Here is a 25503-nt window from a genome sequence, read left to right on the forward strand (position 1 = left end):
AACTCATCTTACCTGAAGCATGCACTCTTTCAGGGCTATATGCAGCAATTGATTGACAGATTTGTCTTGGACTTCTCTTCTCAAGGCACTGCGTCTTTTGAAAGATTGCTCTCTAATGTACATCGGGTTGCTCGACAGTATGGGATTTATCATGCCTCTCTTTGCCGGCAGCGTCGCAAGGCAGCAGAGGATCTGCTGGCTTTGGTTCGTTCTCTGCTGGTCGACACTCCGGATGATGCATTTCTGCTTGCACTAGACATGCGGGTGGCTGATCTTATTAAAGCATTCCAGTTAAAATCATATCAGCAGGCCAAACTGCAACATCTGACGGAAACTTTGCAAGATAGTGCATGTCAGACCCATAAGTTCTTTCGAGCGCTCCATGCCTCTCCTGCTCGAGAAAATATGACCAGACTCGAGGATGCAGAAGGCCACCTTATCCTGGATCCGCAAACTATTGTGCATATGTCCAGGAATTATTTCCATGACCTTCTCGGTTTCACCTCTCCCCCTTCGGCCCAAATTACTCAGGCCCGTTCGGCTTTTTATGACCTAGTCCGCAATCAGCTTCCGCAGGACATGCAAACCACTATGGAGTCTGATATTTGTGAGGCAGAGGTTATGGACGTCTTGTTACACTTACCTAAGGATAAAAGCCCGGGTTGGGATGGTCTCACTAATGAGTTCTTTGAAGCTTTTGCTACCCAACTGGTGAAACCTTTGCAGGCTTTGTTCCAGCAGGTGTGGGAAACGGGGATCATGCCTTCCTCATGGAAAGAAGGCCTCATTAAACTGCTTCCAAAAGCTCCTTCGCCATCTAAGTTGACAGAGTGGCGCCCAATTTCTTTGATGGGTTCAATGTACAAAATCTTTTCCAAAGTAATGGCGAATCGGCTCCATAAGCATCTCCCGGCCATTGTGCACCCTCTACAGTATGGTTTTATTAAGGGCCGAAATATCCTACACAATGTATTGAATGCTCAACTGGCAATTGATTATGCCAGGCATTCCAATCAGGAGGTCGTACTGATTCAACTGGACCTGGAAAAGGCTTTTGACTATCTAGACTGGTCTTTCGTTGCTGAACTTATGTCTGCTATGGGCTTTGGTCCGCGGATGTCTAGTCTCATATACACTATTAGCGCTGCAGCGTCTTCGCGGGTCATGCTGAACAAAGGTGTTACTGAGCCATTTGTCCTCGCCCGCTCTGTCAGGCAAGGATGCCCTTTGAGCCCTCTATTTTTTGCCCTTGCCACACATCCAGTTCTTTCGATGTTATCTCATATGGCAGCGTCTTCTCAGTTGGCAGGACTGTCACTTCCTACAGGACAGCACTTCATTGGCCAATCCCTGGCGGATGATACTTTTATGATTTTGCGTGCGGACAGGGATAACCTTCGAAGAGCATTGGATGTTTCGGGCCTCTTTGGTCAGGCGTCCGGCCTTCGCATCAACGCCCTCAAATCAGCCATTCTCAGCTGGACGGAGTCGGATTTGCAGTCCTTGGACTGGCAGGGTCTGGTTGTTCCTCGTGGCTCCATTGTCAGGCACCTTGGGTACCCTTTGGGTGTTGATGTTCCCCCAAAGCAACTGCTGCAGTGGATTTCTCAGAAAATGGTGGCTAAGTCTATGTATTGGAAATCTCAAGCCTGGCCTTTCCATGTTCGTCTCAAAGTGGCCCAGACTATTATGTTGCCAATGCTCACATATTTCTTACCATTGTTGCCCTGGACTACTACGACTCTCAATGCTCTTACTCAGTCCATTCGTTTCATGCTATGGAAGAAAGACTCATTGCATGCAAGTATTTCCTGGATCTCTTGGTCGCATGCGTGCACTCCTAAACGCATGGGTGGCGGAGCTATTTTAGATGCCCAAACTCACATGCAGGCACTCCGTTGGTCGCTTTTCCGCACCATGTGCTCGGATCATCATCCATGGGTCGATATAGCCCGTTATTTCCTTGAGGGCCAGGGGCTTCAACATGGCAATACCCAGATCCGGAGTTCTTGGTGGCATGTTCTTAATGCTGATTCGCGGTTCTCCAACTCTTCTTCGTTGCTGCTCACTCATTTGGTGTGTTCCTGGAAACACGTCCTCCAGAAGGCCCAGTGGCATCCAGCGGAGGATCGCTTAGCTGCTAACTCTTTTCAATTGGAGTTGCTGGCAGTTTCCCGTTTACTTGCATGGGAAGGTAAACAGGACCTCAGACCACAATTCAACCGGATGGCCCGTTTGGGTTTGTCTTCCGTTGCGGATGCCACCCTTGCCAGTCGTAATGTGCTTATATCTTTTCGTACAGCCAGGCGGCTTTTCAGGATCCCTCGTGGTTACAGGCCTTTATGGGAACAGCTTTTGAGGGTGCTGCAGAGCAGACAACCCTTTCCTGCCCTTGCTTCGGATCATCCCTGGCAGGATTGGGACCTACAAGGCCGGCTGACCTTAAGCAAAGCCTCTGCTAACCAAGCGTATCATATTCTGATTAAAGATCATCAATGGCTCGTCACCAAAGTGAATGCTTTATGGGGATTACGTAAATCCCGGTCATGGTGGAGGGAAACTGTGATGGCGGGCTGGTTGAACAAGACACCCTTCAAATGTAAAGTTTTTCTTTGGAGAATGATGGTTGGTGGTCTTCCGCTTGCTTCGGCTCTCTCCAAGCGACGAATCTCCAATGGCCACTGTTTCTTTTGCACCACTGCTGTGGAATCCGCCCGCCACCGATTTATTTCTTGCCCCATCGCAAAGAAAGTCTGGTTATTTATGTAGGCTGTCTGGCAAGGAGTGGTTGGTTCCACCCTGCGCCCCTTTGATTGGGTTTTCGGGCAGCCCAAATACCCCGCTCCTGCACAGCCACATATGAAGCTCGTGTATCATTTTCTTCGATATTGGGGCTGCTGGCATAACTAGACCGTCGGGAATGCTTTTCTTTTTTACTCCGCCTATAATATTCAGCGGCATATTGCCAGGCTTAAGGGCCTCTTGTATTGGCAGTTGGATCTTCTCCGGCATTCTGATTTGCTCTCTAGGGAGGACTTACGTCCCTGGCATAGGGCAATTTCCTCTGCATCTTTGCCATGACGTTGTAACTTGTAGCACTTAGAATCTCTTCACATGATGACTTAGATTGTCGTCATGTATCTTGTAATCAAGTAATCTTGTATTTTTTTCGTAATTAATACAATTACCTTTTACGAAAAAAAAAGAGAGAGAGAGATCCCCCATAGCTTCCACTTGTCTTTGGTCAAAGCTAGACGTGGATGTGGAGTCGGCACCACCAATGGTGCAGGCATCACTCAAAGATGAACCTGCATCCGAGGCTTCCCCATGAGTCGCTATAGGTGTTGGTATGAATGTGCCACTTCTCCTCATCCTCTAGTGGATCCTCCCCCTCTCATATTGGCAAGAATCTCCTCCACAATGCTTTGAGGGACTCCCTAACATGGTTCAACTTGCCTCCTTCCCCCCCGCTCTCGGCCGCCCCTCCCTCCCAAAGGTCTTGGAAAGATCTTGGAGAAGTCGGGTCACACTACTTGCGTAGCATTTCCGACAATACTTGTACATCCAATGGTGCGACTTGGAGTTCTTTGTGGGTCCCTCTCCACATGGATGGTGTGCAAATTGAAGGCCGCATGCTTCTCATGAGTCATGATGCAAATAGGATTCAAGCTTGGAAGTTCGGGTGGGATAGAGGAGTGAGAAAAAGGCTTGACAAAGGGAGAGTTAGAGACTTGACTCTTGAGAGAGAGAAAGGGAGTTGGGGACAAAAGGGAGAGTGAAAGGCTTGGAAGTTAAAGAGGGAGAGGGTGGGAGAGACTTGATAGATTGATGCTTAAAGAGCCTCGGGATGGAGGGAGAGAAGAGAGTGAAATCTTGACCACCAACACTTGATTGATCCTTAGGAGAGAGAGATGCATCTACCCCCACACACTCGTCCTGCCACTTCTCCCTTCTAGGCCACAAAGTTTAATCTGCACCGGCTTACATATTTTTATGCTCAAGGCAATAAGATGCATCCAATGTGCACTAAGTCCTTTTGAGCCAAAGGAGGATCACTTGGCAACCTCAACCTCCTTGAGACCACCACAATGCACTATGGAGGTTTCTTCTACTACTTCTAGGGTTGACTAGTTGCCCCCACAACAACCCACAGTTCTATAGTTCGCTTCACCGAGAGACAATATGTTGGGATATAAAGGCCTGGTAATCTCCGTGTATAGTACAAGCACATTGTACATATGAAGACACCCTTTACGTGCCCTAAGTATAAATACATTTTATTCTTTCTGTACCAACACATTGTTGGCACACTCTAATCGACTCGTACCTTTCACTCTGCTTATACTCTCTTCACTCATCACACTCTCACGCTCACTCCTGGTCGATCTCCATCTCTCTCAGCTGTGCCCCTCTTGGTCCAACAACTGGTATCAAAGCTGTAGATTCTATGCATGCTTCCCAACATCTTACCAGTCGAATACAACCAACAGGAGGGCGACTGAGCATTTTTGTCGTGAACCAGCATGCGAGTAACTCAGCATTCGTGTCGTGGACCAGCAGGCGACTTTCTGCAAGCGAACGATAGGCAGGCGACCTTCAGCAAGTAGGCGATAGGCAGTAACCTCTGCGGGTAGCGAACGACTGAAAGCGGGCAACGCGACGCGTGACGCGCAACAGGCGGCACCGGCAGGCAAGTATCAAACATGATGGGGCAGGGTCAACGGAACCCCCCGCCCCCCTCCTCCCCCCCCCCCCTTCGGCCATCAGTCCGTAAATCCTAACCATTTTTCTCTCAAATCCTTTCTTGAATTCCTTCTCCTTGGCAGGAGTTCATAGATTTGATCTCATCTAGGCCTGTCAGTGACTTTCGAGTCAGAAATTGCAGACATAAACAGTTTGATGGTCATGGCTTTGACCTTTGGAAAGACCCTAAGCAAGGCATTTTGTTCCTAAAGGATTGTGAGAATGCTTTGCAGAAAGATAAACCCGCACTAATGTCTGACGCAGGTTGGGCAGCGTGAATAAAAAGGTTGTGGCTTACACAAAGATGGGTGTCACTGATGACATTCTAACAACATTAAGGGTTTAGATACAAGTTATGCAATATGGGAGAAGATGAAAACTACTTATGAGATCACCACACCTATTAATCAGGTGCATTTAATGTGCAAGTTAGTGAATATGCGACTGGATGAGTCAAAGCCTACACCTGAGGACTTGAGTGCATTTACAGGGATTCTAAATCAGCTCAAAGATGCAAATTTGGACTTTGTTCATAAGTTGAGGGCCAGCTTTTTGATCATGACACTGCCTGACTCTTGGGAGACTTTGGTGGTTTCACTCAACAATAACCCTAATCTCTCATATGATGGAATGAGGAATTCTATCTTGAATGAAGAAATTAGACGTATGTCTAATGGAAAAGGCAGCAACTCAGCTTGTAATGTAAGAGGCAGGGCTAAAAAGAAAAATGCAAATGCAGTACACAGAAACAGGAGCAAGAGCAAAGGAAAGGGTAAGAGTGACATTACTTGCTATCACTGTGGTTGGAAGGGCCACAAGAAACCTGATTGCAAGTATTAGAAGAAGGAACAAGAGAGAAAGAAGAATGCAAGAGATAAAAAGAATAAGGAATAAAAGACAAATGCATTGGAGACAACCAAAGGCAAAGACAAAGCCAATGTGGCCTCTAGCATGGTTATAGAAGAGCTTTCAGATACAAAGGCTGATGTATTATGTGTAGTTGATTATGATGTCCTTGTATGTCACATGCAGGATATGCAAATTACCAAGGCTGATGTGATTGATGCACTCTTGTCAGTTGATGATGGTGTCACTAAGACTTGGATTGTAACTCTGGTGCCTCTTTCCATGTAACTCCTTGATTGGAGTGTTTTGCTATATTCAATGCAGGCAGTTATGGAAAGGTATATCTTGGAAATAACCATTCTTGTAGCATTGATGGGATTGGCACAGTACACTTGTCTTTAGACATCAAGAGCTTGTGTTGAAAGATGTCATAAATGTGCATGGCATTAAAAAGAGTTTACTATCTGTTGGTCAACTTGACTTACATGGCTACACCACACTGTTTGGTGGTGGTTCCATGCTGATTGCAAAAGGAACTAGGAAGGGCACTTTGTATTGTTTGCACTATAAAGCCTTGAATGGCAAGTTTCTTGCAGTTGCTGAAATTTGCAGCCATTTGGAGTTCTGGCATAAGAGATTAGGCCATATCAGCCAAAAAGGACTTGATGTCCTTATCTCTCTGAAGAGGGTTGATGGAAAAGGCTCTAAACTTGATTTTTGTAATGTGTCAAATTGGAAAGCAAATAAAAAATTCATTTTACTCTAGTGTCTCTCGTAAGTCCAATGTCTTCGACTTAGTGCATTCTGATGTATATAGTATGCTCATGAAATCGTTGGGTGGTGCTGCATATTTTATCTCCTTTATAGATGGTTGTTCCAAGAAGATTTGGGTGTACTTGCTGAAAAAGAAAAGTGAAGTGTTTACTGTTTTTAAAACTTTTCATGCATTTGTGACCACTCAGAGAGGTAGAAAGCTGAAATGCTTGAGAACTGATAATGGGGTTGAGTTCACATCGACTGAGTTCAAGTCCTTTTGTGACTTGCATGGTATTAAGAGGGAGCTGGCAACCCCTTACAGCCCTTCTTCGAATGGAGTGGATGAAAGATATAATAGGAATTTATGTGAAAGAGTGTGGTGCATGCTGTCCACTACTAATCTCCCTCGTGCATTTTGGGGAGAGGCACTCAAAACCGCGGTTCACATTTGTAACCGCTCTCCAAACAAGTCCTTAAATAATGGCATCCTTGAGGAGGTTTGGTTTGGCAAATCGGCCTCATATGACCATTTACGCATATTTGGCTGTGATGCTTTTGTGCATGTTAGGGATGAGCTGAGGAAGAAACTTGACCCAAAATCCACCAAAGGCGTTTCATGGGCTATGGTGATGAGGGTGAAATTGGCTACAGAGTGTGGTTACCTCAGTCCAAGAAAATTATTCGCAGTTGTAATGCTGTGTTCAATGAGACAAAATTATTGAAAGCCACTTTAGCCTCTAATGAAGATCTGAAAAAGGTGATATTCCAGAGTTTGCAGCCATCCATTACTTCAGAAAATGAGCCTCAAGGTGTTGTACCATAGACTGAAACTGATGATCAATCGATTATTTTTTAGCCAAATGATGATGGACAACAAATAGAAGCACAAGGAGGTCATGGATAGCAATATAAGCTTGCTGATTATGAAAATGCAGGCGCTGAAAATGAAAATGAAGGTGCTGTACAGCATGAACAGCATGCTGAAAATGGCTTACAGCAGCCAATAAATACTGAAAATAATATACCTCCAGATGTAGACCCAATTCCTGAAAATGTTGATCATTGGGTATGCAAGTCTACATGAGTAAGAAGGAAACCACATAGGTTTGACCCCTCCTTGCATTATGTGATGCTTACAGATAAGGGTGAACCTCTTACATACAAAGAGGCCAAGTCATGTGAGTTCAGCAATAAGTGGGAGCTAGCTATGCAAGAAGAGATTAAATCTCTCTATGCAAATGATACTTGGAATCTTGTGTAACTACCCAAGGGAAGGAAGCCACTTCCAAACAAATGGGTGTACAAAGTAAAGACAGTTGATGGGAAACCCAAGTACAAGACAAGGCTAGTTGCCAAAGGGTATGCACAAAAGGAAGGGATTGACTTCCAAGAGGTCTTCTCACCTATTGTGAAGATGACCACTTTACGTGTGCTTTTTGCTCTTACTGTTGTTTTGGATTTAGAGTTGTATCAAATGGATGTAAAAACAACTTTCTTGCATGGTGACATTGATGAGGAAATCTACATGAAACAGCCCGAGGGCTTTGTAGTTCCTGGAAAAGAGCAGATGGTATGTAAGCTAAAACGTAGCCTGTGTGGGCTGAAGCAAGCATCACGGCAGTGGTACAAAAAGTTTGACACTTTTATGCTATCTCATGAGTTTACACGCAGCCATGCAGATTATTGCTTGTACATAAAAAAGGAAACAGATGGCAGCCCCATCATACTTTGTTTTGTATGTGAATGATATGTTACTAGCTGGGAAAAAAAAGACTAGCTTGGATGCTCTTGGAAATCAGCTGAAATCAGCTTTCTTCATGAAAGATTTGGGGAATGCAGAGCATATTTTGGGCATGAGGATTCGTAGAGATGGAATGCAGAAATTGCTATTTTTATCTCAAGAAAAGTACATTGGAAAGGTACTGGACAGATTTAACATGGCTGAAGCTAAGCCTTTTGGGATACCCTTATCTCCTTATCTCAAGCTTAGCAAAGCCAACAACACGAAAGATGGCATGGAAGCAAATGCTATGAAGGGAGTTCCTTATGCATCAGCTTGTGGCTCTCTTATGTATGCTATGGTTGCTACTCATCCAAACATTGCTCATGCAGTGGGAATTGTCAGCAGGTTTATGTCAAATCCTGGCAAAGCACATTGGGAGGCTGTCAAGTGTATTCTTCGATACCTTAAGGGTACACAAAGAAAAAGTATTTGCTATGGGCATAGTGCACTTAGTTTGCAAGGTTATTGTGATACAGACATGCCAGATGACTTGGACACTCGTAGGTTCACCAATGGGTATGTGTTTATAATTGCTAGTGGGGTTTTTTCTTTGTGTTCCAGGTTACAGAACATTGTTGCACTGACTACTACTGAAGCTGATATATCGTTGAGCAAACTTGTAGATGATCTCGGCATGTCTATGGGTACTACAGTTTTGGGATGTGATAGCCAGAGTGTTGTGTATCTAGCTAAGAATGCCATGTATCATTCACACACAAAGCATATAGATGTGCGATATCACTTCATCGGGCAGATTCTAGAAGATGGTCAAATCACATTAACCAAGATTAAAACACAAGATAACCCTGCAGATGTTCTCACTAAAAGTCTAAACAAAGCTCAACACGAGCATTGCATTCGACCAGTGGGAGTTGGTTAGCTAGAGGTTCATATCGGACCTTTAAGTCGGAGGTTGCTGGGATATAAAGGCCCCATAACCTCCGCCTATAGTACACGCACATTGTACATGTGAACGCACCCTTTACATGCCCTAAGTATAAATACATTTTATTCTTTGTGTACCAACACATTGTTGATACACTCTAATCGACTCGTACCTTTCACTCTGCTTACACTCTCTTCAGCCGTCACACTCTCACGCTCACTCCTGCTCGATCTCCATCACTCTTAGCGTGCCCCTCTTGGTCCAACACAATAATTGTTAGCTATTGTCCCCTTGGTAATCTGCTCCTTCGAGAGTCAATGGCTATTCAACTCCTTCCATTACTTTGGCTCCGAAGTCCACTCCATTGAGACTATTGCCCACCATTAGCTCACATGAGTCTCACCTTTTCCCACCCTTGACTATTCAAGTTTGAGAGGCCACCTCTAGGTATTCTTCGACATCTTTGACACCCCAGATGCCTTCTTTAACATGACAAGCAGCATTTCCTTCATCGTTAGATACTTCACAGTCCATTATGCATGAGCTTTTAGATTCCCTCTCTCATAGAGGGCGATTCAAAGGGGAATGTTCTTTCCATGCCCTCTGAGGGGGCTTCTACTTCTTTTACAACTCCCAATGGGGCTTTTAGATTCCCTCTCTCTCATAGAGGGTGATTCAAAGGGGAATGTTCTTTCCATGCCCTCTGAGGGGGCTTCTACTTCTTCTACAACTCCCAAGGGGGGCCCTCCATCTCCACCCTCAAACGGGGTACCTACTCATCATGAAGTTCCTCACCCACCATTTACTCTTTGGGGATGGCTCTCTTCGAGCAGTCAATTCTCCTCTTGATACCCATGATCTTCAAGTACCACCTGGATCACGGCCTTGGAGGTTTAGCCACGACTTAGTGAAGAGGCCCTCAAATTCCTTCCAACATGGAGTTATCGAGCTAGTGGCTTCTCTTCTGATGTGGAGTCAGGTTCTACAATTCATCCTATCCACTATTCCTTCCTACAAGTTACCTTTCAAGTGGAAATCTTGGGACTTAAAGATCCTCTTCATCTTCTCCTTACCTCTCTTCACTCCTCTTTCTTCATTCATTTTTGGGCTTGAGGGGGTTTGTAGAGAAACCACTCTTTTAATCTAGTCGCTTCAATTAAGCTTTCATCACAGACAGCCCCAAAAAAAGCTAGGCGACCACATTCTGGGGTGCCATTCTAGAGTGATCAGTGGGGTGCCTTCCTATAGTAATCAGTGGGATGCCACCCTAGACAGACCAGTGCCTATATATAGGTCACGGTTCACCCCTCACTCAATTCATTCGATCTTGTGGTCACTTTTCCTCTCTCCAATCCTTCCACTGCACTCACGCCCCTTCCACTACCCTTCCATTCAAGCAAGATAGTACAATTATCTTTTGAGCTATGGCTCCATTGTATCAGCTTTCCTTCTCATAGCATGATTCAATGGTTCATCATCTTGTTATCTTGTGTTTCTGAGCTTCTCTTCTGTCAATGTTTGATGTACACACTCTGTGTTTCTCCCTACAAACCCTATTGTCTCTCTGCATCATCACATATTTTGATAGAGCCCTCAGGATGATATTCTGTTGCACAATATAAAACGTAGTCACAATCAGGGGGGTTGTAGCCTGGATCATAGATAAAGGCTCAGCATGTGACTATGAGGATATTCAAGGGAGTTTCTATTTTCTCATCATCAGAGCATCTGAGAAGGATCCCCGCTTTAGATTACTCACAAACGCAATGGACCCAGGGACATTGTCACATATGGGAGTTGATTGTTGGTACCATAGCTTGGTACGTCTCGACTGTCAAATGTAACCATGTCATTGACATTTAGGATGGATCTGACCATTCATGTACCGTGTGGACTGTGAGATGCAGCCATATTTAGCTTGGTACCATCCGCAGCAAAGAATTTATTGACAATTTAGGAAAAGATCATCCACACTCTGCATGGGAGATGGGAGAGGATGCACAACAGCTCTAAGAGGATGAGGAAAGAAAAACGAGGCCTTCTTGCAGACATGGGACTCTGATACTTTCTTCCATACTGCCCCTTAGATAGTTTGCCATTATAGCCTACCTGATTGGTTTTTCACACAACACTATATTTTTCATGTACTTAGTTACTCTTTATAGAGTTCCTTGTACTCTGTATTTTCGCTCCACTTTTTCTATCAGATGTTATTACTATGGTTCTATTTTCTAGGAAAGAAAAAGAAATTTCACTCCATTTGTGTCCTATGATCATGTGGATGAGAGATAGGGACTGTTTGACGTTACCTTGAATATTTTCCATACTAATAGGGCACAAGCCTTTTCATCAAAAGTTGAGCCTAATAACATGAGGGAAGGTCTTAAAATTGCATTGAACCATCCCAAATGTAGATCACACCTTGAAGAAGAGATGTGCTAGCCTCTCAAGGCACACAACGTGGCAAGCTGATAAGACTCAAGTAGATAGTGATAAGAACAAACAAGGGGTGGAAGGTCAAAAACAAACATGACTGCAAGTTACACGGTTCAAGAGAAGGCACGGACCAGGCGACAGCATCTGAGATTGATTCAACCATGTTGAAGGTGTCAAAAGTGGAGCACCAATGGAAGCATAAATATATGCTGTAATAAACTGCTGAAACACAATACAAAAGAGAAAGGGAAAGAAAGAACACTAAAGAACACAATACAGAGGAGAGCTCAGATGTATGCTCGGGAAATGGAATCCATATACCCAACATGAGACAGTCGCATACAACACTAAGTCACTGGCTGCGTGGGCATTGGCACCGGCTCCTCTCTCCATGGGACCTCCAGGTGGTGAACTGACAGACTGAGGAGGAGGAACCCAGAATATATAGGCATGAATAATGCCATAAAATATGTCAGGTCAGCCATCAATAAATGCCCAATATGACCATAAAATGACACAAATAAGAATGCCTAAATATCCTAAATAACATCCCCAGCCACTGCATGCACAAACTCACACATGAGCTGACATATCTGCTAACAGAAGGAACACATGGAAGTATACCTCTAAAGAAAATATGGGAGTCTATCTCCTCTCCTATCACAGTGGGTGACAGGTAGCTTCCTTCTATCGCTATTCCCAACGCAAGACTTGTTTCAATCTTTGCAAGACTAGGAAACACCCCTCCTCAATTATAGAAGGTGAAAAATCCCCTCTTAGCAGCCTTCCAGGAGTTTTTTAGCAAAAAGAAGGATCTGCGAATATCAGCCCCTCAGGTTTGATCTTCAGTAGTTTATCACTCTCCCCCCTCCATCTTTCACTTACAATCCCTCTCGAGTTTCACAACAACCTTGCATAGTGCTTGTGCAGGTTCGCCAGGTTGTCATGAGCAGATTCACAGGCAGCTATTTATGTGCACAGGGTAGGTCAGCCTTAAGGATCAGCCACAGAGTTTGCCTAAATCTTGATAATCACAAAAACACATCAATGCAAGGTTTGGTAGGCTGACCCCACTTGTTCAAAGTGTTAGAGGGATGCCTTGGTAAGGTACTTCAAAATCAACCTTCTATTAGGCAACCTTCTAGCTAAAGGGCTCAAGGCACCAACCTAGAAGCTTTGCCTTGTGAGGGGCTTTTAGGAGTTTCAGCCCCACTCTTGGAGGATGTTGAAGGACCTCCTCCGTCCATCTTTACTACAGCTCCCACCACTCTGCCTCCCCCATCATTTGCAATTTCCGGAGAGTTTGCTCCAAAAACGTAATGAGCAGATTGATAGACAACTAGTTGTGTAGCAGAGACAAGTTTGCACAATGCTTGTGTACAATCTTTGCAGGTATTGTAGACTTCCTTAAAAAGTGGGCAATGGTTGGGAAACTGAATTAAAGAGTCCTAGCAAAAGGTAGCACACCAATTTTTCAAGGCCTTTTTGAATAGGGAGCAGTGAGGGACGATGACTTTGTTTTCAAACCCCTCTTTTGAAAATTTGAAAACAAGTTGGCAACAAACTTACTGGATGGCCTTCCTGGACATCAGCACCCTCATTAAACCTAGATGAGGACAAAGAAGATGCCCAATACAGTTAGGACTTAACTTCAAAGTTTTAATGGCCTTGCATAACTCTGACATATACAGTTGTGCCGATATTAATAAAATTCAAGAAGGAAAACCAAGACTTATCATTATCTGTCCACTTTGAAGGCAAGGTCTGATTCAGTGATGATTTTTCTTTCACACAGCTCTTAGTTTGAGGAAATGCTTATTATACAACAATGTGTATGCTTTGCTGAAAACCCTGAGAAGCGGAACAAAGCACACAGCATCTTAAACCAGAAAAGGCCAAAAATTTTGGAGTCTAATCCCTAGTTTCTGGACCAGATATTTTGCTTTCAGGCAATCAAACAGTTAAAATATGATGAAAACTGAACTTTCCTTTAATTTGTCAAAGTGGATAGTTTAGGTACCAAATTTTCCACAATACAGCTCTTAAAGGGTGAACCTCTTTCAAAGAGAGTCTTTTAAGTACGACATAATCTACAGCCTGCTCTTCAAAGGGTAAAGCTGCCAACTTTTTGACATTCCTCAAACAAGACAAACGTCACCTGGGGTGTCCGAGTTATGTTCACAGATGATCCAAGCCAAGTTTTGCACCATGAAAGAGAGTGATATGGCACCTGCATATCCAAAGTTTAGGATTGATAAAAATGGGCATACACAGACAGTAACATGCTAGATGAGAATGATTATAAAAGCTCTGACTTAATGTACTTTAAAGTCAATTCAAATGTCATTGGTTTTGCGGTATTACAAGCAGCTTCACAATATGGACACTGCCAAAGACAAATTATGTAGCCACCTGTGCACTATTTCTTTGCTTGCTCTTGCAGCCATAGCCCCTCCATACAGCATGCCCTCAATCAGCTGAGGAAATAGATAGAACCTTCCATTTGGAACCCTCTCATTACACGTCTTCAGGGCCAGTACAAACCAGTTGAACTTTGTGATGTCATCAATGATTTGCAATACTAAGAAGGAAGGGTGTGAACCAACACCTATGAAAAGTAAATTATGTAGCCACCTGTGCACTATTTCTTTGCTTGCTCTTGCAGCCATAGCCCCTCCACACAGCATGCCCTCAATCAGCTGAGGAAATAGATAGAACCTTCCATTTGGAACCCTCTCATTACATGTCTCAGGGCCAGTACAAACCAGTTGAACTTTGTGATGCCATCATATATTTGCAATACTAAGAAGGAAGGGTGTGAACCAACACCTATGAAAAGTTATCTTGCATCCAGATTGTCAGGGAACTATGCTGGTAGAATCTGTCTGGACACTAAAGCAGAGAGGTTGACAGCCAAACCTGATGTTGCCAACATCATAGCAGCAGATGATGCCAGCAGATACCATTGGCCATAGTAGATTTAGAATCAAATGAGTAAATCATTTCAATTTGGCAGACTAGTAGAAATATCATGCACACTGCATGGCACAATCTTTCAGCTAGTTTTGCATTTACCATGTGTGGCTGGCATCACTCTTGTAGTCTATATTTGGAACCTCAGTCTTCCATAACACCCCTCTTTCATTACTTTAAGGCAGACATTCAGGAAGCTCACTTCCCTGGCTAAAGGATCACCCTGAAATCTGCTTTGGGGTGGTATCTCCTCCCCTATGGAGATACCTTTACACCCCAGGATCTTTGTCATGATCCACCACATTCACGATGGATCATAAGGGATTTCCCAATCTATCTTCTTTACAATTAGCTGAGCTTGTTGCTGGTATTATTCATTCCTGCCCTTCTTAGCAGACTAGTAGAAATATCATGCACACTGCAAGGCACAATCTTTCAGGTAGTTTTCCATTTACCATGTGTGGCTGGCATCACTCTTCTAGTCTATATTTGGAACCTCAGTCTTCCATAACACCCCTCTTTCATTGCTTTAAGGCAGACATTCAGGAAGCTCACTTCCCTGGCTAAAGGATCACCCCAAAATCTCCTTTGGGGTGGTATCTCCTCCGCTATGGAGATACCTTTACACCCCAGGATCTTTGTCATGACCCACCACATTCACGATGGATCATAAGGGATTTCCCACTCTATCTTCTTTGCAATTAGCTGACCTTGTTGCTGGTATTATTCATTCTTGCCCTTTTATGTCATGGCAAAAATTCATGGAATCCTTGGGTTCTTGAAAGGAGACCATCACGCTGCTTACAGATCAGCCCATGGAAATGGCTCTGCTGCATCCCTCACACAAGAGTCCAGGCTAAATTATTCAAATTTCATTTTTTCCGGTATACCACTTGGTTGGCCAGGTGCATTTCATCCCTACTTAAGCTTCATGCAAGTGACATCATCTCATTAGAACACAGAGTCTGGCGAGAGAAATTCTGAAGGCTGTTTTGGTGCATCTTCCCCTCCCAAGTTGTGCAGCCTCAGAATATGCAAGGTTTGGGATGAATGGATCCAAATATGAAGCTTAACTCGAAAGGTGGAGAGGCCCAGGGGCCAGGACACTGCTGAAGACAGGTTTTCAAAGGTACTCACTTGATCTCAGTTATCAAACCTGATCCTTGGTAAGACAATACACAAGGTAGATGGCTTGCGAATAGCTGCAGGATGCTTTGGCATCAGCTCATATGTTTCCATTGGATACTCACTAAGAGTAGGACCAGCTACCACAAGTCTCGATGATGAACAGAAGGACACAGGTGAAAGAGAAAGAAGAGGACCGGCTCAAGAGAGACATGGATCAGAGGAAGAAATGTAATGGGATAAGCACACGGACAGCAAGGTCCAAGCAACAAAAGGCTATCAACAAAGGCATCCACAACTGTAGTAAGCTGAAGGCAACCCTCTTCTCAACCCAGGTTGTTTCTTCTCCCTCCTCGCACTGTTGCCCTTCAATCCTGATGCAATAACACTAGGTGGGCCCCAGAATAGTTAAACAGGTTATAATTGTACAGATCCTACACAAAGACGCTAAGTTAAACCTTAACAAGACATGCCAGGAAAAAGAGAGTTAATTTTGTACTGATCGCCTCTTGCACTGACCTTCTATGATTCCACATGTCACCCTTAGACACACTGTTTATTTAATTACCTCTAAAATGATAAGCAACTGAACAGCCTCTTACTGTTGACCAAAGCATAGCTAAAATCATTAAAACTTTACTCTGCAAATGTAAAACCAACAGCATGTACCGTAGCATCTCCACTGCTCGCACTGCCATTTCCTATCACACTGGATCCAGACCTAGCAAAACAACAAGTATCACAAATCCTTTGTTAAAGCGAAAGACAACTCCAGAATCTATGACACAGAAAATAATGTGTGAAAGTGAGGTGTATGCATCAAACCAGAAAGAATATTAAATTGATTGCAGCTCTGAAAAACATCTCAGATAGCCGAGGAAAACTTAAAATATTATTACAGAACAGCAATTTTAAGAAAAGAAGATGATTGGTGTTATTCTAGGCCTTGCACACAGATTATTGATTTCAATGTTAATTTCACTTCCAACTTCTGAAGACAATGAGCAGAAAAACAAAGATTTGAAAAATGTGTGGGGCTGAATTCCTCCGTGAGGGCACCGGCACAGGGGAAAGACTTGTGAGGAGAAACTGGCTCAAGATGGGAACTCTGTGTCATTTGAGGATGGCTCGCATGGGTCTCTGAAGCATGGAAAATGTCCTCCTCACTAACATGGCAAGGTGGGCATCATCCAGAATGCATAACGATGGCCTGGATCCATCCATGTAGAAGCCTTTGTCTCCCCTCTTGAGGCATGGGCAACAGTCTCTGTAGATCTCATTGGCGTTGTCCAACATTCCCCTGCTAGGACAGGTGCGTGTCCCCAGGTCTGAGGAAGCAAATACAGCTGATCGCACCAGAGTATGCCTAGTATCAGATACTGGCCCCATGGGGTGGAAGAAGCCTTTGAGCGTCTCTGTGTAGGCCCTTGGGTTGCCTACATGCCACCCACAATAGTTGGGCATTTCCGTGCCTGCAAAGTGCAAGTAGATAGAGCCTGAGCTAGCACTGGTCATTCCCCCTCATTAAGTGTGAAAAGGAAGCCCACTCAGTGAAGAGGCTAGTGTAGCTCTTCTAATCTCCTGATGTGCAGGCAGTGGCATGTATACTGATCTTCTGACTTTGATCTCCTCTTGACAAAGCTGGCATAGGGTGTCCACTGAAGTGTGCTCTCTCTAGAGGTATCTAGCTGTCTCAACACCAAGCTGATGCAAGGATGTGCGGAACTGGCCAATTGCCATAGTAGCCCAAAGTTTCAGAAGTGGCAAGGAAGAAAACGAGTTGCAAACAAGTTTCCTACAGCAGTAATTTTTAGGAAACATTAAAAAAACGTTTCTTACATATCTATTAAAAAGTATGGTTCATGGTGTGTGTATACATATATTGAAAGAAATAGACATATTTATTCATTATATACATGACCAATGATCGAATTCTACAATATAAACCTCCAGCCTCCAAAAAGTGTCAACTCTTCAAAAATATAGGCATTACTTGTAGTTTCTCAACCAGGTTATTATCTATAGTGTGGTAAAAGAAAAGTAACCACATCATTATTTACAATGATCAAAGTGACCAACAGAACTATATCTAGTAAAAGTATCAAACAAGACCCATGGACCTTACCAAAATGTTTATTGCGTAATTATAACATACTGAACAGTCAAACTTGAATCCTAGACAATATACCATGATGCACTCTCTACATCCTCCTCAATCTCCTTCTCCTCACTCATGCTGCTAGAAGTGGAGGTATCATAATACAATAATGTATTTATTGATAGAGAGAAAGATACATGTACTTGAGAGCAACAATGAAAATGAAAATGACCAGCGGGGCGGGCAGGCACCACACGGCACCCAGGGGACAAGTGTGAGGCTTGCTTCTATGGAAGATTTCTTCTATTCCAGCCGATCTCATAATTGGAGATGTGCTTACTCCACGCATGGATACTATTCCCTCCACCCCTATTGTGCCCTCTTCATGATCCCCTTCCCTTGTTCCTGTGCATTGGTGTTGGATAGCTCTTTTGACAATTTTATTCATGTAGTGTGTTCTTCTCTTAGCCTTTTAGCTTCATCACACTTGTTGCCTCGTTTTGCTTAGTTGGCTGGAAAGCCTGCTGTAAAACTTTCCATACATTAATTTACACTTCTTCACAAAAAGAGGGAGAGAGAGAGAGAGTATATTAACATCTCTAAAAGGCCAATGTGGCATATGAGACCAAAGCAATACATACAATGATGGTGTGTTTCTCATCTGGAACGAGAAAAAGATGAAAAACACATGCCTATAAGACTGAAAAAAATGAAATAGTGTCCTATAAAAGGGAAACATGTTAGTGATCTGAAAGTGAGAAAGAAAGAAAGAAAGTCACATTAACGCCCATGAGACGCCAAACTCAACCTATGGGACATGCATCGACGCTTCCATTTACATTCCACTTTGGGTCATTGCCAAGTGGGCAAAAGTAAAATTTGAGGTCCCAAAGGCCTCTTATGACTCATCAGAGTTGCCAATAAATTACAAGTTATCCATTAGCCAAGAGACATGATAACTAAAGGCTTGCCCCTTTGTCAGAGGTTTTCACAAGGAATTCTACAATGATAGCTTTCCCTCCTCCGTAAACTGCCCACTTCCCTTCCTTCCTGGCTTCTCTAACTTTGCTGAGTTCTGCTGCTCTATTCTTGAGTTCGAGCGGTGTTAGTTTATCTAATATCCACACTGATATCCCCGCTAATGACTTGATCTACTTCATGACCTTTATCTTCTCTTCTAGATCACAATAGCCGACTCTTAAATGCTTCCCCTTCAATTCAATGAACATTTTATCTCCCAACTCCAAAAATGAGACGATCTTTCCCAATTATTCCTTGAGTACATCTCTGCTAAGAATATAATTTCCCTGCTCTTCTTGTGGAAGTGTGGCTCTATCGAGAGGGAGGCCACCGACCCTAATGTATCTTTGATTCCTTTCAACCCTTTCCTTTTCCCTGATGACTAACGGAACTTCTTCTATTAACTTTACTGGTGGTGGAGATGGGGTTGTTACCTGAACTGGTGCTGTGAACTTTGCTTTTATGTGTTGCTCCATCTTCATTTCTTGTATTTGCAGCTGGAGCTCTCCTATTTGTTCATATTTCTTGGTTACTTCTTGCTTAACATTGAACATCTCTGCCTGCAATTTCTTTATTTCTTGAAGGAGGTACGAATCCCATGCTGATGGTTTTGCAAGGGGTGGTGGCACTACCACAAGTGCAGATTGTGAAAGGGTGGACAAGAAGGGTTTCCTTCACTGGTCCATCTAGATGTGTCTAGCAAAAGCGGGGGATGTTGGGGAAGAGCACCCCCTCCAAGGGTGCTCTCCCCCCCTCCCCCAAAACCCTAGCCCTACTCACGACAGACAAGGAGAAACAAAATGGACAAAGAGAATTTAGGGTTTACAAGCGTGGGGAAAGGTCAGGGCAGCAGCGCAGGTGGTAGAGAGAGAGAGAGAGAGAGAGAGAGTATATTAACGTCTCCAAAAGGCCAATGTGGCCTATGAGACCAAAGCAGTACATACAATGATGGTGTGTTTCTCATCTGGAACGAGAAAAAGATGAAAAACATGCCTATAAGACTGAAAAAGAATGATAGTGTCCTATAAAAAGGGAAACATGTCAGTGATCTGAAAGTGAGAGTAGAGAAAGGAAAACTCTCCATCAATGATATGTCTGTTCTCTAGGGAGGTGTATCTTTGCATGGCTGAGGCGTCTCGGCATCTGTCTCCTGTGGCGCTCAATGATGGCTTTAATTTGTCTGTGGTGTGGATGTCTAGGCCTTCGTCCGGGTAGACGTGGGCGCCCAGACCGGCTAAGTGCCACTGCTCTATCCAAAGGGACACCTACAGAAGATGAGGTCCAATGATGATGTACTCCTGTAGGCTGTGTGGCAGTAGTAGTGGTATCTGCCATACTCTATCGTGTATCAGTGAAAAAGTCAATGATTGCTCTCTGTCTATGTGAGCCGAGCTGTGGGGGCCTCCTACTCCGTAGAATTGTTGCTCTGTGCCTCTGGAGCTCCAAGAGGAAAAATCCCAAGCATCTCCGATCCTCAAACTGGATGATCCGTCTCAAGGGTCCAAAACCCTCTCGAAACAAACAGTGGTATCTACCTCGTATGTCATAATATACAATGCATTGGCAGATGTAGTGTTCCTCTGTCTCTGGCTCTCTGTCGCATAGTGGGCATATGCGTTCTTCTGTCTGTATACCCTCCCATCTGCCTGTCTCAATCCTCAGGTGGGGGGATGAGGTGCGGATCTAACCAATAATTGTGCATAGTCCATGAGGCAGCTGTGTGTCCATGTAATTGGGTCGGGTGATGAAACCATCCTCAAATACCTGAAGGAAGTGGGTCTGGTAGTGTGCCATCCTCGTGCCATGGGGGGAGAGGGGTCGGATCCAGGTCTTCTCCGTATCTAACTTCAATATGTCTGCTCTGATCACATGGTTTAGCTCTGATCGTCTTAGGTCAAGTGTAGGGCAATCCAGGCTATAGTCAAAGGGGGGTAGTCTGTCAATCTGCAGCCCATGTAGACTCATCCATGTACTCATTTGAGCATGGATAAAGATACTCTTTCACTTTCTCTAAAGCTAGGGTTGTTGGCATATCTACATCACTTGCAATGCCTTCTTTTTCTATGCTACCTTGGGCATTCAGAGTCATCTTGCAAAACTTAAGGGACTTCTTCGGTGGCAGCTTGATCTCATTCAACATATTGATATCTTGATCATAGATGAGTCAGCACCTTGGTGTTGGGCAGTCTCTTTAAGGACCTTGCCCCAACTTTTGAACCTCTTTTAGTCAGGTAACTTTTGTACTCATTTGATATAATAAAATCACTCATTACAAAGACAGAGAGAGAGAGAGAGAGAGAGAGACAGACAGACAGACAAAGAGAGAGAATGAATGAATGAATGAATGAAACGAATGATGTATTTACATCTCCAAAAGGCAAAAAGACCCATGAGTCAAAGAAATGAGTACATCTAACCATGTCTCAACTCTCTAGAAACGATGTATCCTCCTCGAGGCAAGAATATAGGTCATGGTGTGGTCCAAGAAATTGAGTCTACTAAGGAGAGGTGCATGTCTATCATGGCAAGTAGTGATGGCTTAATTTTCCAAAACTAAGAATGTCAAGCACAACAACAGAATGGTAGGCGCCATGCTCTACAGAGTGTGGTTGCATGTAGTGGATGATGTTGTGGCATTGTTGTAGTGGTAGTATTTGTAATTGAGCCTTAGACCGACATTAATTAATTAATTGATGCCTAGTCTCTAATGCCACCACTAACATTAGTGACCAATAAATTAGTCCAAGCTAAAATCTAACACCAAGGACCACCTAGTAGCTCTCAAGCATAACTTATTACACCTTTTACCTTTGGCATTAACTAATATCTCGAGGTCATGGATTCAACACTATGAAATAATTGATGTGCAAGTCACATTTGCACATTTGATAAACTTTTAATCAAAAGCTAACAAAATTAATAAAATGCATCCTCCTGACACATACAGTGAGCTAGCACTAAAAAAACTCTCTAAGAACCCGTGCTGGCTCCTTGACTCTATCTCTCTTTTTGTCTTCCTCCTAAGAAGCTTCTCTATGTGTGCTCAAATCCCGAATAAGAACTATCCTAGGCGTCTTTGGTCATCGTACTCCATCACCCTATGGAGAGGCCCAAAACCCTCCTACAAAAGGCAATAAAACCTCCCTCTAAGCTCATAATATACAATACATCTACAAACAAAATTGCTAATCAAGCTCAACCTCTTGGTGGCACAACTGCTAGATACCTGCATCCTCAAACAGTATACCACCTTGTCTCAATCCTAAGCCAATGTGATGATGTCCGTATCTATCCAATAGCATTGCACATCCCATAGGAAAATGTCAAGGAAACTGCTCGAAATTGTACTGAGAAAACACAGTGTACGACAAAAACACAAACATAGAAAGCAAAACTCAACCCCTAACAAAAAACTCAAAACTCAAACTCAAAAACTCAAACACAAAGAGAAGAAAGGAGAGAAGAACACAACTCTGAAGTGAATGAATACTGTAAATGAATGTAAGAGTACACATACTCAAGGGCAAAGCAAAGTGTTGGAGAGTGATGTCCACTAGAGACGGATCCCAAGTCTGTAACCAATCAAAGTGTAGGATGGAGAGGATGCAGCAAACGTAGGTGTCCGAAGAAGGACCTGGAGCACCAACAAACACAAGCTGCTAGGCAAGTGTGGAAGAGGGCTAGCAGCTGTCGCTTCATGAGGAGGAGTTGTCGCCTAATGGAGGAAGCTGTCACTTGGAGAGAAGACACCAAACGCAAGCTATAGATACAATTACCAGCTGCCGCCATGTGATGAAGTTGTCCAAATGCACCAATAGAAGGTCGACTGATGACGGAGATGGGCTGTCACCTATCACCTACACATTGGAGGTGCAAACTCCACAGAGGGAACGCGTGGCAACAATCACTGGGACTGGACAGCCACATATGTGTAGATTGATGGCTTAAATCTGCACTCACGGGTGAGAAACCTACACAAAAGGGTTTAGACTAAATGGGGGCAGCCTATCTATTTATAGATGTTGAAGGGTGCCAAAAGAATTAGGGTTTTTGGTGGACCACTCTCCTTTTTGGGGTTTTTCATTAATTAAGTGTGTTTTGGGGCGGTTTAAGAATTCTAATCGGCTGAAAAGCGTGTTTTCGCCCAACACCCGCTCTTAGGCCCAAAACTGAGCTGAAGGTTAGACCAACCACTTTGATTTCTACTTATCCCAAGGCTTACATGATTTTTACTTATCCCAAGGACCACTGCAGTTACATGCTTACAGTGATTCTGATTGGGCTGGTGATTATGATACACGTCACTCCACTAGTGGCAATTGTTTCTTTCTTGGCTCTTCTTGCATTTCTTGGCTTAGCAAGAAACAATCCACTGTTGCCACATCGTCATGTGAAGCTGAATACAAGGCAGCTTTCACTACCACAGTTGAATGCGTATGGCTTAGACGCTTGCTAGTTGATTTGGATGTATCTGTTACGGAGCCTACTCCTTTGTTCACTGACAGTCCGAGTGCCATTGCAGTGGCACGGAACCCAGTGTTTCATGCTCGCACGAAACACATTGAGATCCATTATCACTTTGTCAGAGAGAGGCTACATGCAGGTGATATCAGCCTTGTCTATTGTCCTACCACCAGTAATGTGGCAGACATCTTCACCAAAGCTCTTCCTCGTGACAAATTTGAAGCATTTCGCGATGCTTTAAATTTGATATCCTTTGGTGGCGGATGATCCTTTTACTCTTGATCACTCTTCACTCCAGGGGGGTTTGTTGGGTATTTGACCCACGCACGTCTCACTTGCGCCTACGCTCATATGGGAGTGTCGGTGATCAATAGGACACTGGGGCACTTTTTACTCTCGGTCGGAGAGGTTTTTTCCCCTAGACTTATGGTCTTATTGTCGTATGTACTTATGTGCTTATGTTACACACATTTGGGCACTTAGTCTGTGTCGGGTGTGAACACCCCCTACAACCCTAAGGTTTAAGGGTTGTACTTTGTACTTTCTGGTTACACTCATTCCATCTATTCTCTTGGGTGTCGTGCTTCAACTCTGTCTCTCACTCTCTCACACTGTCTACTGAATCCCGGCTGCACCTCGATCCTTCCATTTCACATTTGGTATCAGAGCTCAGCTCCTGCCTGTAGCGTGCAGTCCTGACCGCACCCAAGCCACCTCTACTCAGCGTCTGCTCCAAGTAATCAGTCTTCAGCACGCTAGTGTTGTTCGTCAGACGTCGCTTCCTGCCTCCAGCTTACAGAGGAGACGTCTCCAGCTAACTTAGGGCACGCAACCTGTCTCCAGAGCAACGTCTGCCCAGCCACGTCAGTCTCATCAGTCACGTCTGCCCAGCCACGTCAGTCTCGTCTGCCTAGCCAGTCTCGTCACGTCAGCTACAGGCGCTGACGTCTGCCAACGCGCTATTGGTCAGCGCCCAAACGGCTGCCCGTCTGCCCCGCAGTCCATGTCAGCCACGACGCTGCCTACGTCGACTGTCCAGCCCGCCCGACGACCAGCAACCTGCCACTCTGCTCGCGACTGTCCAGCCCGCCTGCCCGTCTGACCAGCGACCTGCCACTCTGCTCGTCCGCCTGCAATCCTCGTCACAGCAATTGTCGTTTGACCAGCGTCCACCCTGACCACGTCAGATGTGTTTTTTTTTTTTAACAAAATTTTTTAATTTTAGCCCAGAACAAAGCTCTGGAAGCGGAGGTTCATACGCGGCAGGCACAGCACAGGTGTGGGATAAATTTGATGCAAATTTCTGGACTGGATCATCAGAAATTTTGGGGCTTTTGTGTATTTTGAGGACAGTTGCATATGAACTGCTGGTACAGTCACAAAAAGACTATTTTGACAGAAATTCTGGCAAAAATTTTGGGGATTTTGATATAACAGTGTTGTAGTGCACTGTTTGCACCTTGGGAAGCGTGCATTAAAAGACAGTTTTTTGATAGAGTACGCCCTTGCACATTAATTGCAAAAGCGTGTTTGCTGCAATTTTTGGAAATTTGCAGATTTCCAGTCCATACTGCTTTGACATTGCTCATTTTGTCTTTGGAAATTTTTCATCATGGCAAATCAGGGAGGTGATGTCTTTACGTATGTATCCAAGGAAGACAGATTGGACGGAAACAACTATTCGCTTTGGTCATTCATGATGAAGAACGTATTAGTGGCCAAGAATTTATGGGATTATGTCAGTGGAGAGGAAACTCGACTGGGAGTTGTAGCTCCCGTTACTCCTCCCCATGGTGCACGTGGACAACGGGGACCTCAGCCCGCTCCACCTCAGCCACTTCCTCCAAGATCTGCAGCTCAAAAAGCTTGGGATACACGTAATGCACAGGCCTTGTCGCTGATTGCTCTGGCAATTCAGCGGTCCATCATACCTCATATCCGTTCGGCATCTTCTTCAGGAGATGCATGGTTGACTTTGGAGCATATGTTTGCAAGAAAGAATGAGACTCGGATCTCTTTCTTGAAGAAAGAGTTGGAAACTCTGAAGATACATGAGGGGGATTCTATGCAGGATCACTTAAATAAGATTCAGGACTTGAGGGAGCAGCTCATGAATGTAGATGAGTATTTTTCGGATGCATCCACCACCTTGAATTCCTTACCTCCTTCGTACTTGTCTTTTCATACTGCATTGAACCTCACCATGAGGATTGCTGAGCACCCACTCACTTTTATTCAGCTGGTTAGTTTGTTTCTAGAGGAGGAGCAAACACGGAAAAATAGTGGTGTGGATGCTATAGTCTCTAAGCAAGCTTTTGTGGCAAGACAGAAAGGCATAGGAAGCGCATTGCCAAAGAGAAGGAGGAGTCAAGA

The 25503-nt window shown here is 44.1% G+C and overlaps 1 protein-coding gene across 2 annotated transcripts in view; it reads right to left on the reverse strand.

The window, feature by feature from the left end:
- PSAT1 (phospholipid sterol acyl transferase 1) overlaps nucleotides 1-25503 on the reverse strand; it is a 259587-nt gene that overhangs the window by 63951 nt on the left and 170133 nt on the right. For both annotated transcript variants that reach the window (XM_087690727.1, XM_087690728.1), the window contains exons 10-11: nucleotides 16218-16269; nucleotides 13609-13680 (exon numbers count right to left, since the gene is read on the reverse strand). In XM_087690727.1, coding sequence (XP_087546853.1) covers nucleotides 13609-13680; nucleotides 16218-16269 — 124 coding nt within the window. The remainder of the gene's footprint in view (nucleotides 1-13608; nucleotides 13681-16217; nucleotides 16270-25503) is intronic.

Source organism: Lygodium microphyllum, chromosome 13, assembly GCF_053477565.2.
Source record: "Lygodium microphyllum isolate KBCC chromosome 13, Lygodium_microphyllum_v1.1.10, whole genome shotgun sequence".
Classification (NCBI taxonomy): domain Eukaryota; kingdom Viridiplantae; phylum Streptophyta; class Polypodiopsida; order Schizaeales; family Lygodiaceae; genus Lygodium; species Lygodium microphyllum.